This window comes from Arvicola amphibius, chromosome 4 (assembly GCF_903992535.2).
Source record: "Arvicola amphibius chromosome 4, mArvAmp1.2, whole genome shotgun sequence".
Classification (NCBI taxonomy): Eukaryota; Metazoa; Chordata; class Mammalia; order Rodentia; family Cricetidae; genus Arvicola; species Arvicola amphibius.
Genome location: NC_052050.1, coordinates 143,909,987 through 143,922,391, shown reverse-complemented (window position 1 = coordinate 143,922,391; position 12,405 = coordinate 143,909,987). Strand labels below are relative to the sequence as shown.

General features: G+C 42.6%; 1 protein-coding gene across 1 annotated transcript; it reads left to right on the top strand.

Annotated features, from left to right (window-relative positions):
- The first annotated feature begins 6,109 nt into the window (after positions 1 to 6,109).
- LOC119813166 (60S ribosomal protein L34-like) lies at positions 6,110 to 6,522 on the top strand. Its single transcript, XM_038328325.1, is given in 2 exon segments — positions 6,110 to 6,294; positions 6,296 to 6,522. Coding segments are annotated over 2 exon segments (354 nt in total). The 5' UTR covers positions 6,110 to 6,144; the 3' UTR covers positions 6,500 to 6,522.
- Positions 6,523 to 12,405: the final 5,883 nt, after the last annotated feature.

Below are 12,405 nucleotides of genomic sequence, written 5' to 3'. Positions count from 1 at the left end.
AGACCTAAATAGAGAATTCTCAAAAGATGAAACACAAGTGATTGATAAACTCTTTAATGTCCAATATCCTTAACTATCAGGGTAATAAAATCAAAATTACTTTCATCTTATACCATTAAGAATGTCCATGATCAATAAAACAAATGATAGCTCATGCTGGTGAGGATGTGAGGTAAGGGGAAATCTCATCCATTTCTGGTGGGAGTAAAAACTTAAACAGCCACTATGGAATCAGCACGGTGGTCCTCAGGAAGTTTGGGGTAGATTTACCTCAAGATTCAGCTATATCACTTTTGTGCATATACCAAAGGGCTCTACATCCTGCTACAGCGGCACTTGTTCAATCCATGTTCACCGCTGTCCTTTTCCTAATAGCTGGACACTGGAAGCAGCCTCAATGTCCATAAACAGATTAATGGATAATGAAAATGTGGTCCTTTTATGCTGTTAAAAAATGAGATCATGAATTTTTTAGGGAAATATATGGAGTTCGAAACAGTCATTTAGAGTAAGGTAAGCCAGACCAGGAAAGACAAATATGGTATATGTTCTCTTACCTGAAAAGCCTAGTTACTCTGAGGCTGCTTAGCGACTCTTACCAGAGGCTAAGAACATCCCAGGATGAAGCCTTTGCACTTGCAAGGTCACATCCCCTTGTGGAGGGAGGGAGGGAATGAGGGAGGGAGGGAGGGAGGGAGGGAGAGACACACACACACACACACACACACACACACACACACAGAGAGAGAGAGAGAGAGAGAGAGAGAGAGAGAGAGAGAGAGAGAGAGAGAGAGAGAGAGAGAGAGAGAGAGAGAGAGAGAGAGAGAGAGAGAGCGCCCTTTTCTGATTCACTATGGACAGCCCTTGGCACTACGAGGAAACGTGTTGTAGGGATGTCTCTGTCAACATAAGCCTGAACTTTGACTTCATGTGATTTTTCCCAATTTTTAATTTTGAGCAATAAAGAAAGCATTTCAAATATTTACAACCCCACAAAATATCCCTGCTGACCACGTTTAGGCTGTGAGCTTCAACCTGTCCTTGGGGAGAGGATGCTGGTTTGCTTGTAAACTTTAGCAACTCTGTATGGCTTAGTATTGTATAACAGATAAATGGAGCTAAGAGCGAGGTCTTGGTGGCGAGCGTGAGTGCTGTGTCCGCCTAAGGACTGAGTGTAAGGAGCTACAGGGACGGTCTGACAGCTGCTCTGCACCACGATGACAGGGGACTAAGCTTGCTGCACTGACCTCTGGGAATGTAAGCCCGAAGTGAGAACTCAGGTTGGGTTTGGGATTGCCGCTGCTGGCTCTTAAATCCAGGGTCTCTGTCACCAGACTGTGAGCGGGGTCTACCACTGAGCCTCATGCATCCCTGAGCCCTGTAAAGCATTCCAGTGGAGGCACCAGGAGACTCACAGTCAGCTTTCCTGCGGGAGAAATCAGGTGCAGCAAGGAAGACGGCGGTGTTCTTGTGCTTATTGGAGACTGGAGCGCAAATGTGAAGGGTCAAGGGAAACGGTGGTGTTGCTGGCTCAGTGTGCCTTAGAAACTGAAGTGTGATTGGGGACTTCAAGGAAGCATCGTGTATGACTGGGGAAACAAAAAACGATTTCTCTTTTTAGCCTCTAAGCCAGGCTTTCCCTGCCACCTAGTGGCTGCTACTTACAATTAAATTTAATTAGGTATAGTGTAAAGACTAACATTGATTTCCATATGGTGCAAACTTAAAAATACTTTTATTCATTCTTTGATGATTTAATACATGCATTTGATCAAATTCCCCCTTCTCTCTCTAAATACTGGATTCTCTGCCCCCCCAAAACCCTCATCTTAGTTACTGTTCTATTGCTGTGAAGAGACATCGCCCAACGTAACTCTTAAATGAAAGCCTTTAGCTGTGAGTTTGCTTACAGTTTTTGAGGGATAATCCATGGTCATGACAGTGGGAATCAGACAGGCATGGTTCTGGAGCAGTACCCAAAAGCTTTACATCCTGATCCACAGGCAGCAGGCAGAGAAGGAGTGAGACTGGGCCTGTCTACTTCCAGTGACACACTTCCTCCCACAAGGCAGAATCTTTTCAAAACCGTTCCACTAACTGGGCACTGACTATTCCTGCATATGAGCTCATGGGGCCGTTGCCATTCAAACCAACACACTCCCCTCTCAACTTCATAATACCCCCCCCCCCACAACCTGCCGTCTTAGTTAGGGTTTCCCTTGCTGCGATGAAACACCATGACCAAAAAGCAAGCTGGAGAGGAAAGGGTTTATTTGCTTAAAGTTCCACACTGCTGTTCATTTCTGAAACAAATTATTACAGGAACTTTGATAGGGCAGGATCCTGGAGGCAGGAGCTGATGCAGAGGTCACAGAGGAGTGTGCTTTATTAGCTTGCTCAATATGAATTGCTCAGCCTGCTTACTTAAAGAACTCAGGACCACCAGCCCAGGGATGGCTCCACCCACAATGGGCTGGGTCTTCCCCCATCAATCACTAATCAGAAAAAAATGTGCTACAGTCTTGCAAACAGCCTAATGTTATGCAGGTATTTTCTTAGTTGAGGTTCCTTCCTCTCAGATGACTTTAGCTTGTAGCAAGTTGACATAAAACCATCCAACACAATTTCCCCTGATAAACTGTCAAGCATGTAGCTGCAAAGCCATGACCTTTCCTTTCTCATTCATTCCAAGATCTCACATTTAAAAATACAAATATCTTTCCAAGTCCCATGGTGTTTACAAATTCAAACATGTTAAAATTTCAGTCTCCTTAAAATATACAATTGCTTTAAAAATCAGAATCTCTTAAAAGTTGAAAAAATATTTCAGCTGTTGGTTCAAATCGAAATGAAGTTGAATACTTTATTCAAGAGGATAGAACCAGGCCACAATCCTAATCTGAATAAAGCAAAACCAAACTCTAACAGTGTAAATAGCTCAATGTTCAATCATCTGAGATTTACTCATGATCTTCTGGTCTCCTCCAAACGGCTTAGGTCACTTCTCCAGCTCCACCCTCTGCAGCACACACAGAAACTTCTAGGCTTTGGTTAGTTCTACCCCACTGCTGCTGCTATTCTTGGTGGTCATCCCATGGTACCGACATCTCTGAAATACTGGGGTCTTCTGCTACAACTAGGCTTCACTTGAACCAATGGCCTTTCATAGGCTTTCTTCATGGAGCCAAGCCTCAACTTCTCTACACAATGACCCCTTCAGTCCTGGATCTTTCACTGTCACTGGGGCTGAACCTTCACCAGTGACCTCTCCTGGCCTCTCACAGGGTCATGCCTTAGCTGCTCTCCATGACCCCTTCATGCCTTCAAAACCAGTACCACTTGGGTGACTCTTACACTACCAAGTTCAGCTTCGAGCACAAAGGTACAACTTTGGCCGCCTCTGGAGCACAGCTTCTATGTGCTGACTCTGAGGAGACACTTCCCAGAAGATTTCACCTCAGTGATGCTGGTCTCTTCTTAATCACTGCTCGTTTCTCATCTCCAGCCAATTAGAACTTACTAGCCCAGCAAAGCAAAGGTTTCATGTCAGCAGTCGTGATATCTTGTTAATCACAGCTGATTCTGCAACCCCAGCTAACTAAAACCACGGAATCTTAATTCAACGTAACAAATGGCTCTGACAGAGGGTTTAAACTTCCCTTGGAAACGCACACACACACACACACACACACACACACACACACACACTAAACTAGGTTTCAATATGACTTTACAACCAACATCTAATGGCACTTCAAGTTACAGCTGAAATGTTAGCAGTGAAATTTATAAACCCATATACCCTTTACCAATATCTCCCTCTATTTCTGAGGGACTTCAATAATTATGGTTACAAGCATTAACTCACAATTTTCTACATATGTATGACTCTTTTAGCGATATTGGTACAGTTTTGCCAATTACAATTCTGGTCTGTTACAGCATCTTATGCGAATCATCTTCTGTGGGATGATTTTTGCCTCTGAGGTGCTTGAGAGGGAGCTCCTGGCCTTGAACGTGCAATGCATGTGCTTCGTCACTGAACTGCATCTTTACCCCTTGTAGGTTTCCTTTATAAGAGGTGTATGTGACTCACCCGTGTTAATCAGTACAACCACTTTCTCTGTTGTTTGAAATTTCAATGAACAGAAACATCATAACTTCCTGTGATGTGGGATTCCCCTAAGTATGCTATCCATAGTTTCTTTTTATGCACATCAGACAGTTTCTGACTTTCACTAACGAAAGCACTGCTTCAATGTATTCTAGAAGGTGTCCCATGTGTAACTGTGGAGTTTGCTAGTTGGACAGCAACACCACATTTATACTGTATCATAATGTTGGCACGTCTTCAGTCTTTCTTGTCATTGCCAAAAGATGCATCCAATGTCATGATTTATGCTCTACCAGCAATATGTGTCTGCAAATAAGGTATCCCCAACTTTTAGGGATAAGACTTCACACAAGCCTTGGCTATTTAAGGTCTTAGGTGAAGATTTGAACAAACCACTGAGTGTAGAGGGATACAGAAATAAGAATAAAGAGCTAGGATACTACACAGGAGTTCAAGTTGAACTGCAACAGAGGCAAGTCAAAGACTGGTACCTATGTGACTAACTGCCCAAGTCTTAAGGGACTGTTGCCACAGAGTAACAGAGACTTGGATGCAGAAAGTCACATTGAGGACTAAAATAGCTGCACCTGAGAGCTCCCAGACATGATTCCAGGCCATGGCCCATGGTTAGAATGTCATAGCAGATGCCAAACAAAGGACTTGCTTTGTTTAGTTGGTTCCTATAGTAGGGCCCGAGTTGGCCCAGCTGCATATGAGCATGTGTGACAGGCACAGCCATTATCTTAAGAGGTAGCATGTCCAAGGTGTTTCTCCTCCCTGTACAAACTCCAAGTGTCCTCTACACCATCATTTGGGTGAGTAGGTACCTGTCTCCGTCTTGCACCACTGCCTTGTGCCATTCAGAAGGAGGTTTTTATGGGCTTGGCTGTTCTAAGTAACAAAATGATGCTCAAATCCCAGCTTACTTTATCTCCCTCAAAGGTACAATATAAAAAATGAGATCTAGAATGATCGACCTAGCATGATCATAGTGGAATGGTTGTTTCCAGAAAATGAAAGAACACAGGGAGGGAGGTTTGCAGCCTCTCTAGACCTCCAAGCTCTCACCTATTCTAGAAGGGGAGGAATGGTTAGAAATATGCTCTTTTGAACCTAGACAACAGTGAGGACACTAAAAGAGACATACATGGATATAATCTACATGGGAAGTAGAAAAAGACAAGATCTTCTGAGTAAATTGGGAGCATGAGGTCCTTGGTGGAGGGTTGAAGGGGAGGGAAGAAGCAGGGAGGGGAGCAGAAAAAAATGTAGAGCTCAATAAAAACCAATAAAATAAAAAACCAAAATACAAAACAAAAACAAAAGCAAAACAAAACAAAAATAGAAATATGCTCTTTCCCCCACATTCACAGAACTGGTACTCTAGCAAAGGAATCACACTAGTGTGGACACATAGGTCCTTTACAGAAACACTGTGCAGTGTGCACTGTATATAGGACCTTTGCAGAAACACTGTGCAGTGTGCACTGTATATAGGACCTTTGCAGAAACACTGTGCAGTGTGCACTGTACATAGGACCTTTGCAGAAGCACTGTGCAGTGTGCACTGTACATAGGACCTTTGCAGAAGCACTGTGCAGTGTGCACTGTACATAGGACCTTTGCAGAAGTGTTAAACATTGTGCACTGTGCATAGGACTTTGCAGTTGAAACACTGTACAGTGTGCGTTATATGGACACATAGGACATTCTCAGAAGCACTGTATAGTGTGAACTATTTATTTTTGTGAATTTCAAAGTCAATCGTTGGTCCCTTTTCTTTAAAGTGAGCGCACAGTGTTTACCTGTCTTCATTTTCAGACATCTCAGCATCAGTATCTTCACATGCTGAAAGTGGCCAGGCACTTTTTGTATTTTAGCATAGGCACTAAGTTTACATAAGAATTCTAAGGTAAATACTAATCTCAAATACACAATGCCTTTTCATCTCTGTACCTAGACATGTGTCAAAACATGTGCTTTAGCCCTTCCTTTTCCTCTTCCGGGGACGGTGCTTAGAGGCACTCAGAATGGTTCAGCGTTTGACATACCGTCGTAGGCTCTCCTACAACACAGCCTCCAACAAAACTAGGCTGTCTCGAACCCCTGGCAACAGGATTGTTTACCTTTACACCAAGAAGGTTGGAAAAGCACCTAAATCAGCATGCGGTGTGTGCCCGGGGCCGACTTCGAGGGGTTCGTGCTGTGAGACCGAAAGTCCTCATGAGATTGTCGAAGACAAAGAAGCATGTCAGCCGGGCCTATGGTGGCTCCATGTGTGCCAAGTGTGTCCGTGACAGGATCAAGCGGGCTTTCCTTATTGAGGAGCAGAAAATCGTTGTGAAAGTGTTGAAGGCACAAGCACAGAGTCAGAAGGCGAAATAAACGTGCGGCTTTTTTAATAAAAAAAAAAAAAACAAAAAAAACATGTGCTTTATAGAACAACTGATGTCCCCCAAACAGAAGAAGAGTGAATGTTTCAACTGATGAAGAGTCTAGTGTCTTATGCCCGTTGTGTTGCTGTGATAAAAATACCCTGTAAAAAGCAGCCAAGGATGTAAGGATTTATATTAGCTCACAGTTTCAGGGTGTTATCCACCATGATGTAGGTGGTTACATCACATCCACAGAAAGTAGAGACCATTAATGCTATTGCTTATGTATCTTCATCCTTTTATGTCACCCAGGGCCCTACCCCAGGGAATGGTGCCATCCTCCTTTGGGGTAGGTCTTCCTACCTCAATTAATATAATCATGACTATGCCCAGAGGCCAACATATCATGTTTGCCTGGAGGCTTTTCTACCAGGAGATTCTAGACTTTGTCACCTTGACAAAAGTTACCATCACAGATACTTAACATGGTCTGGTTGAGACACAGTATATATAGTTAAAAAATATCACCATATTTAAATATCACACATATGTATGTACAGTTAATACAAGTCAGGTTTTTAAAGCACTACAAAAAGAAAATAATAGGATGAAGCTTTAAAGAAACCACACAATCATTGTTCTTACATTACAATAGAGGAAAAGAAAAGAATCGGAATTAATTTCAAGATTTCTTAATACAACATCCAGAAATGTGAAAATCAAGCCCTTCAATGGGTTTTTATTATCTTTTAGTCATCTAATAAGATCTTAGCTTAGTCTAGTAAATTTACTTTCTTCAAATATTCATATTAAGTCCAAATTTAGGATTATATACAATTTTAATTTGAGGCCCAATTATCATTTGATTAAATTTGCTACATGCTCTCTTGAGGCCTTGCAGAATACAAGTTGGATTTCTGTAAGAGTTTTTAGGATGTGGCTTAAGCCTCCAGGAAACAAAGCAGCCTGAGCTTTCCATCTTTGCAGCTTGTCTAATGTTATATAAACATGACCTTCAGCTGTAGGGCCTTGATATAATTTGATTTCACACTAGCATGAAAGATACCATAACCCTGTCTTCTAGCTCTGGCATTGCAAATGCCTCTTCACACAAAAGATGTAGTCATGATAGGCTGACCCAACAAGGTCAGTCAGTGTAAACATTGGCCTAGCTTGGTGGATTTCTTCACTTAGGATGCCAGGTTTTGTCTAAATTATTCAAACTTTGTTTTTTCTTTGCTTTTTCATCCTCATTGTGTTAGAACCTATTGTTATCTCCTTGATCTTAGCTAATAAATAAATTAATCTTTCAAACACCCACACCATTGCTAGAGAAAAAAAAAACCCTCAAAATTATGGACACTGTCTTTAAGATTTTTTTTTTTCATTTGTATCATGTTGGGGCATGGAATTTCCAAACTCTAATTTCAAATTCTGAAGGTGAACTCAGTGGTCACCTTAATGAAATATCTGAGGCACTGTAAATATATGAAAAGCAGATATGTTTAGTTTATTGTGCAGAGGACTCAAAGGTAATGAATGGCATTGTCTAAGCTCTGACAAAGACCCTCAGAGACAGGGGGTCGCACAGCTGTACTCGTGCACGTGTGGAAGAAATCACATCGCCAGAAAGACAACAGGAGAGATGGGGGCCACAGTCCCTTCTGAAGACAGGTCCTCAGAAACCTCCAGTGCTGACCTACCCACTTGTGACAGCAGATTGGCACCATTTGTCTCACCTCGCTGGGGTCAAGTCTCTGCAGGAGCCCTTCAGGGCAATGCCGCCTGCCTTACCTGTGTGCCGCCTGCTTTCAGAGTGTGTGTTTGCAATGTTTTAATTCGTGACTTTTGCACCTGATATTTTTCTCCATTGGGAACTCCATCACTGCAATATTTTTTTTTTTTGTTTGTTTGAGGCAGGGAACGTTGTATTTGAACCATGTTTTCAGGCTTCTATCTTCAAAGCTTTCATGACTTCTGCTATTTCAGATGGGAACAGCATACTGTGGCTTTCTTTATACAGATTTTGTAACCTTATGGTCCCACTGTGGAGAGCTACAGTGTTATCTCCTGGGTGACCTTGATTAAGAATAACAGTTTGTCTCATTCCTCAGATCCAAGCGCCCTCATCAACCACCTCCTAAGGTCATCTAACTCCCTGAAAGCCCAATACTTGCAGCAGAAGGAGCAGCTCCACTGTTAGCTGCATGATTGGCAAGCTGACTTCCTGCAGAGGCAGTGGTGCCTGAGACAGGAGTCAGGCTGGGATGTAACAGGGTGTGTGCTGTGCCCTGGTTAGAGCTATGAGCCTTGAAGGTGGAGGCAGCGGTCAGGATCTGGAACATCTTCACAAGGCCACACGTTAAAGGCATTAACATTTTACAGTGGGAAACTTCACAGAGCACAGACCAGCACAGCGGTGGGGACACAAGGAGCACACAGGGTGAAGACACAGAGAAGACCCAAAGCGAAAAGGACAAACATGAATCCAAGTATATCAGTGGCAGCACTGAGTGCAGGTGACACAAATCATCCAGCTGAAGGAAGATGGGATGAAACTAGATGTAAAACCTGGATTCAGCTACATGCTCTCTCCAGGAAACACACTGGCTACAAAGATGCAGGTAGGTTTAGTTTAATTTAAAAAGTTTTTTTAAAACACAAAGCACCTTAAAATGTCTATATCAACAATAAATTAAAAATGTTGCTAAACATACAAAAACATTTAAGAGATATGACTCAGCCAGAGCACTGATGACATATAGTGGTTATAAGCATGTATGTATCAAATGCCAGAGCACCAAATACATGAGAAAAACCTGACAGAAGGGAACACATCAACATAGTAGAAACAGCAGAAATAGCTGCAGAGGCCAAAGCCTCACTTTCAGCAACATCTGGAAAGGCAAGGTAGAAAGACAAGATTCCACCAGAACAGCACAGTAAGACAGCCAGATTCTGCAGGCGTCCATAGGACTTTTTATCCCTAAGCAGTAGAAGAACACACTTCAGAGAGAAGATGGAACACTCTCCAGGTTAGACCAGGTCTAACCTGATGGGATGGGATAAATGTGATTGGGGAAAATGAACAATACGTACTCTCTGATCACAATGGGTGAAATTTGCACTGATTAATAGAAGACAGAAAGTTTGTGAAAATGTGGAAATCTGACACACATTCTTGCACAACTGATGAGGCAAAGAGAAAACTGACAGGGGAATAGAAATATTTTGTGGTTAAAATAATAATTGTGACGTATGCGGTGAAAGCCGCTGAGAGGGAAATGTGTTGCTGTCAGCACACAGATTGAAAAATGTTACTCAAACTAAGAACTTAATCCCCTACTTCATGAGAAACCCCAAACAAGCAGAAAAAAGAAATAAAAGAGGTTAGAGTAGAGATGGCTACAAAACAGAATTAAAATCCAAAGGGGAAAACTGTGAAGCCGAAAAGCTGGTGTTTTGAAAACATCAAATCAGAACTGGCAAACATTTAGCTAGATTGACAAGGAATAAAAGTAAAAAGTAAGAAAACAGAGAAAAGAATGAGACCATATCACCCAGGAACGGGGAGTACGGGAGTCAGTGCTGCTCTTACAGAAGTGAGCTACTGTGAAGGGTATTTCAACACGTTTGTCAAAGTTAGGTGAATTCTTTGAAATGAAAATTTCCTAGATATATTAACGTCACCCTTTGCATGGAATCAGTTGTTAGTCAGGTGTGGCATTTAGTTCAAGCTACTCAGGAAGTTGAGGCAGGGGGATGCTCAAGCCCAAGTGTCTGAGGTCAGGCTGAGCAGCATGAAGGATCCCACTCTAGAAAAAAAATAACAGGAAGGGAAGGTGGAGGACAGGGCTCTAAATCCAATCACCACCTTCCTTGGAAGAAACAGGAGAAAGAGACAGGGGCACAGACCAAGCCCTGTAGCTACAGATGAAGAGATCTGAATTAGGAAGCTGTAAGCCAAGGTACATCTGGGTCATCAAGAGCTGGAGGAGATAGGAAAGGTTCTCTGGGGGAGCCTACAGGAGAGCCTGACTTTGCCAACAGCTGCATTTTGTTGGTGTTTTTATCCTTTTATCCTGAGAGCTCTGAAAGAATAGCATTCTGTGGTATTAGCCCACCCAATCTGTGGTAATTTATTATAGAGCCCTAGGAAGTTAGTAGGAATTGCCCTTTGCCTCCTCATTTCCAGTCACACAGCTGGGGCTCCCGCAGTGCAGTACACTGTATTTCACTGACTTCTGGGTTCTAGGACAGTGGTAATGAAGCTGAAATTGGTTGTGCATCAGGAGACTTTCAGTTGGAGCACATTTATTTCCACGTGAAGCCCCCAGATAATTAGAAGAAGGGAGAAGTTAAGAGGCTGGAAGGGAGGTCCAGAATTCCCAGTGTCCTGTCTTGGCAATCACTTTCACTAAAGTATGTCCTTACTGGTAGTTGCTGATTGGACCCTATGGCAGGGCTAACAAACAGGCCCAAAGCTAGGTGCGGCTCAGCAGGAGAATGCTCCCTAGACTTTCATCCCCAGCAGTGCAAGGAGAAAACCACAGGCCCTGCTGGGCTTGTACCCACTGTCCTCCCAGAGTTAGCAGTCTGCCTGTAGGAGACCAGACACACCTGACTGTGGTTTCTTGCCTGGCATTGGATGTGGGGCCTAACTCCATTTTCTCATCAGCCTTAACTTCCCAGCTCTGTGCACAGGGGAGGACCCAAGGGGAAGGAAAGTAAAAGTGGTGCTGACCATGACCTGGATCGAAAGGACTCTGAAGCATTCAATGTATAAAGTATTCATGGCTCTAAAAGCCTTTCCAGGGATTTGAAAGTGTTTGCTTAGATCCAGATGGATCCAGATTGGAATTCTAGCTCAGCCACTTTCCAGCTCTGAGGGAGTTTTAGGAAAGTTATTTAACCTCCTGGATTGTCACTGTCTTCACTTACAAAGTGATGTCTTGTCTCACAATAGCGATGGCTGGGGGATCAACAGAAAGAATTTAAAGGATGTTGTGGTGACTGGGGCACAGGAAGTGCTCAGTGCTGACAAGGAGCACCATCAACCTTTACCTTTCTTGCCTCTCTGAGGGCTCTTTGCTTTATTCCACCCCATTCCTGAGGCTCACCCCTTTCCTCAGGTTTACAGGATAGTAGATGTGTATCATAGGGCCAATTTGAGCTCCTTCTACAATTGGCAATTAGCAATTTCATGTTTCTTCTGTGGCTCCAAATCACCAATATTTTCATTACTTGGTGTATTGGTTTCTTTTCATGCATACAGTGGGACTGGTGAGCGTGCTGGAGGTCTTCTGAAGTTCAGCGTTAGTAGTTGTTTAAAATAGCATATACTTTACTGATTGTGTTATCCTGCAGTGGATTCACAAATGATACATATTTAAAGACCTTTTTCATGTACATTTTTCATAGACACGTTGTTTTATTGTTCTGAATTTAAATCGAGTTGACAGCTGGAAAGAGGTCTGCAGAATATTCATTCATGCATTCCTGTGTCAAAAAACAATTCCTCAGTCTTCAAAAAGACACACATCCAGTCTTACATAACTATGTCCAAAGTGCTCCCTTATTTTTAGGGCAGAGCAAGGTAATGTATTTTGCAAGCAAGAAAAGAAAATCTTACAATAATTTTTATAATACAAGTTTCATGTTACTTTTTTAAATCCAGGATAACATCCTAACTGGTGTTACTGTTTATACTTTTAAAACAAACAAGGAATTTCAAAATTTTTATTGTTTTCCAACTTTCTATTATATTGGCTATAAGAATGTCTTCTATTTTATGCTCTTTCCTCTTTCTTTGCTTCACTGGGGATGGAACCCAGGGCCTTGCACTTACTAGCATGCATTCTGCATTCTAACATTGACTACATCCTAGCCCTTGTCCCAGGCTCTCTGAGTAGCCCC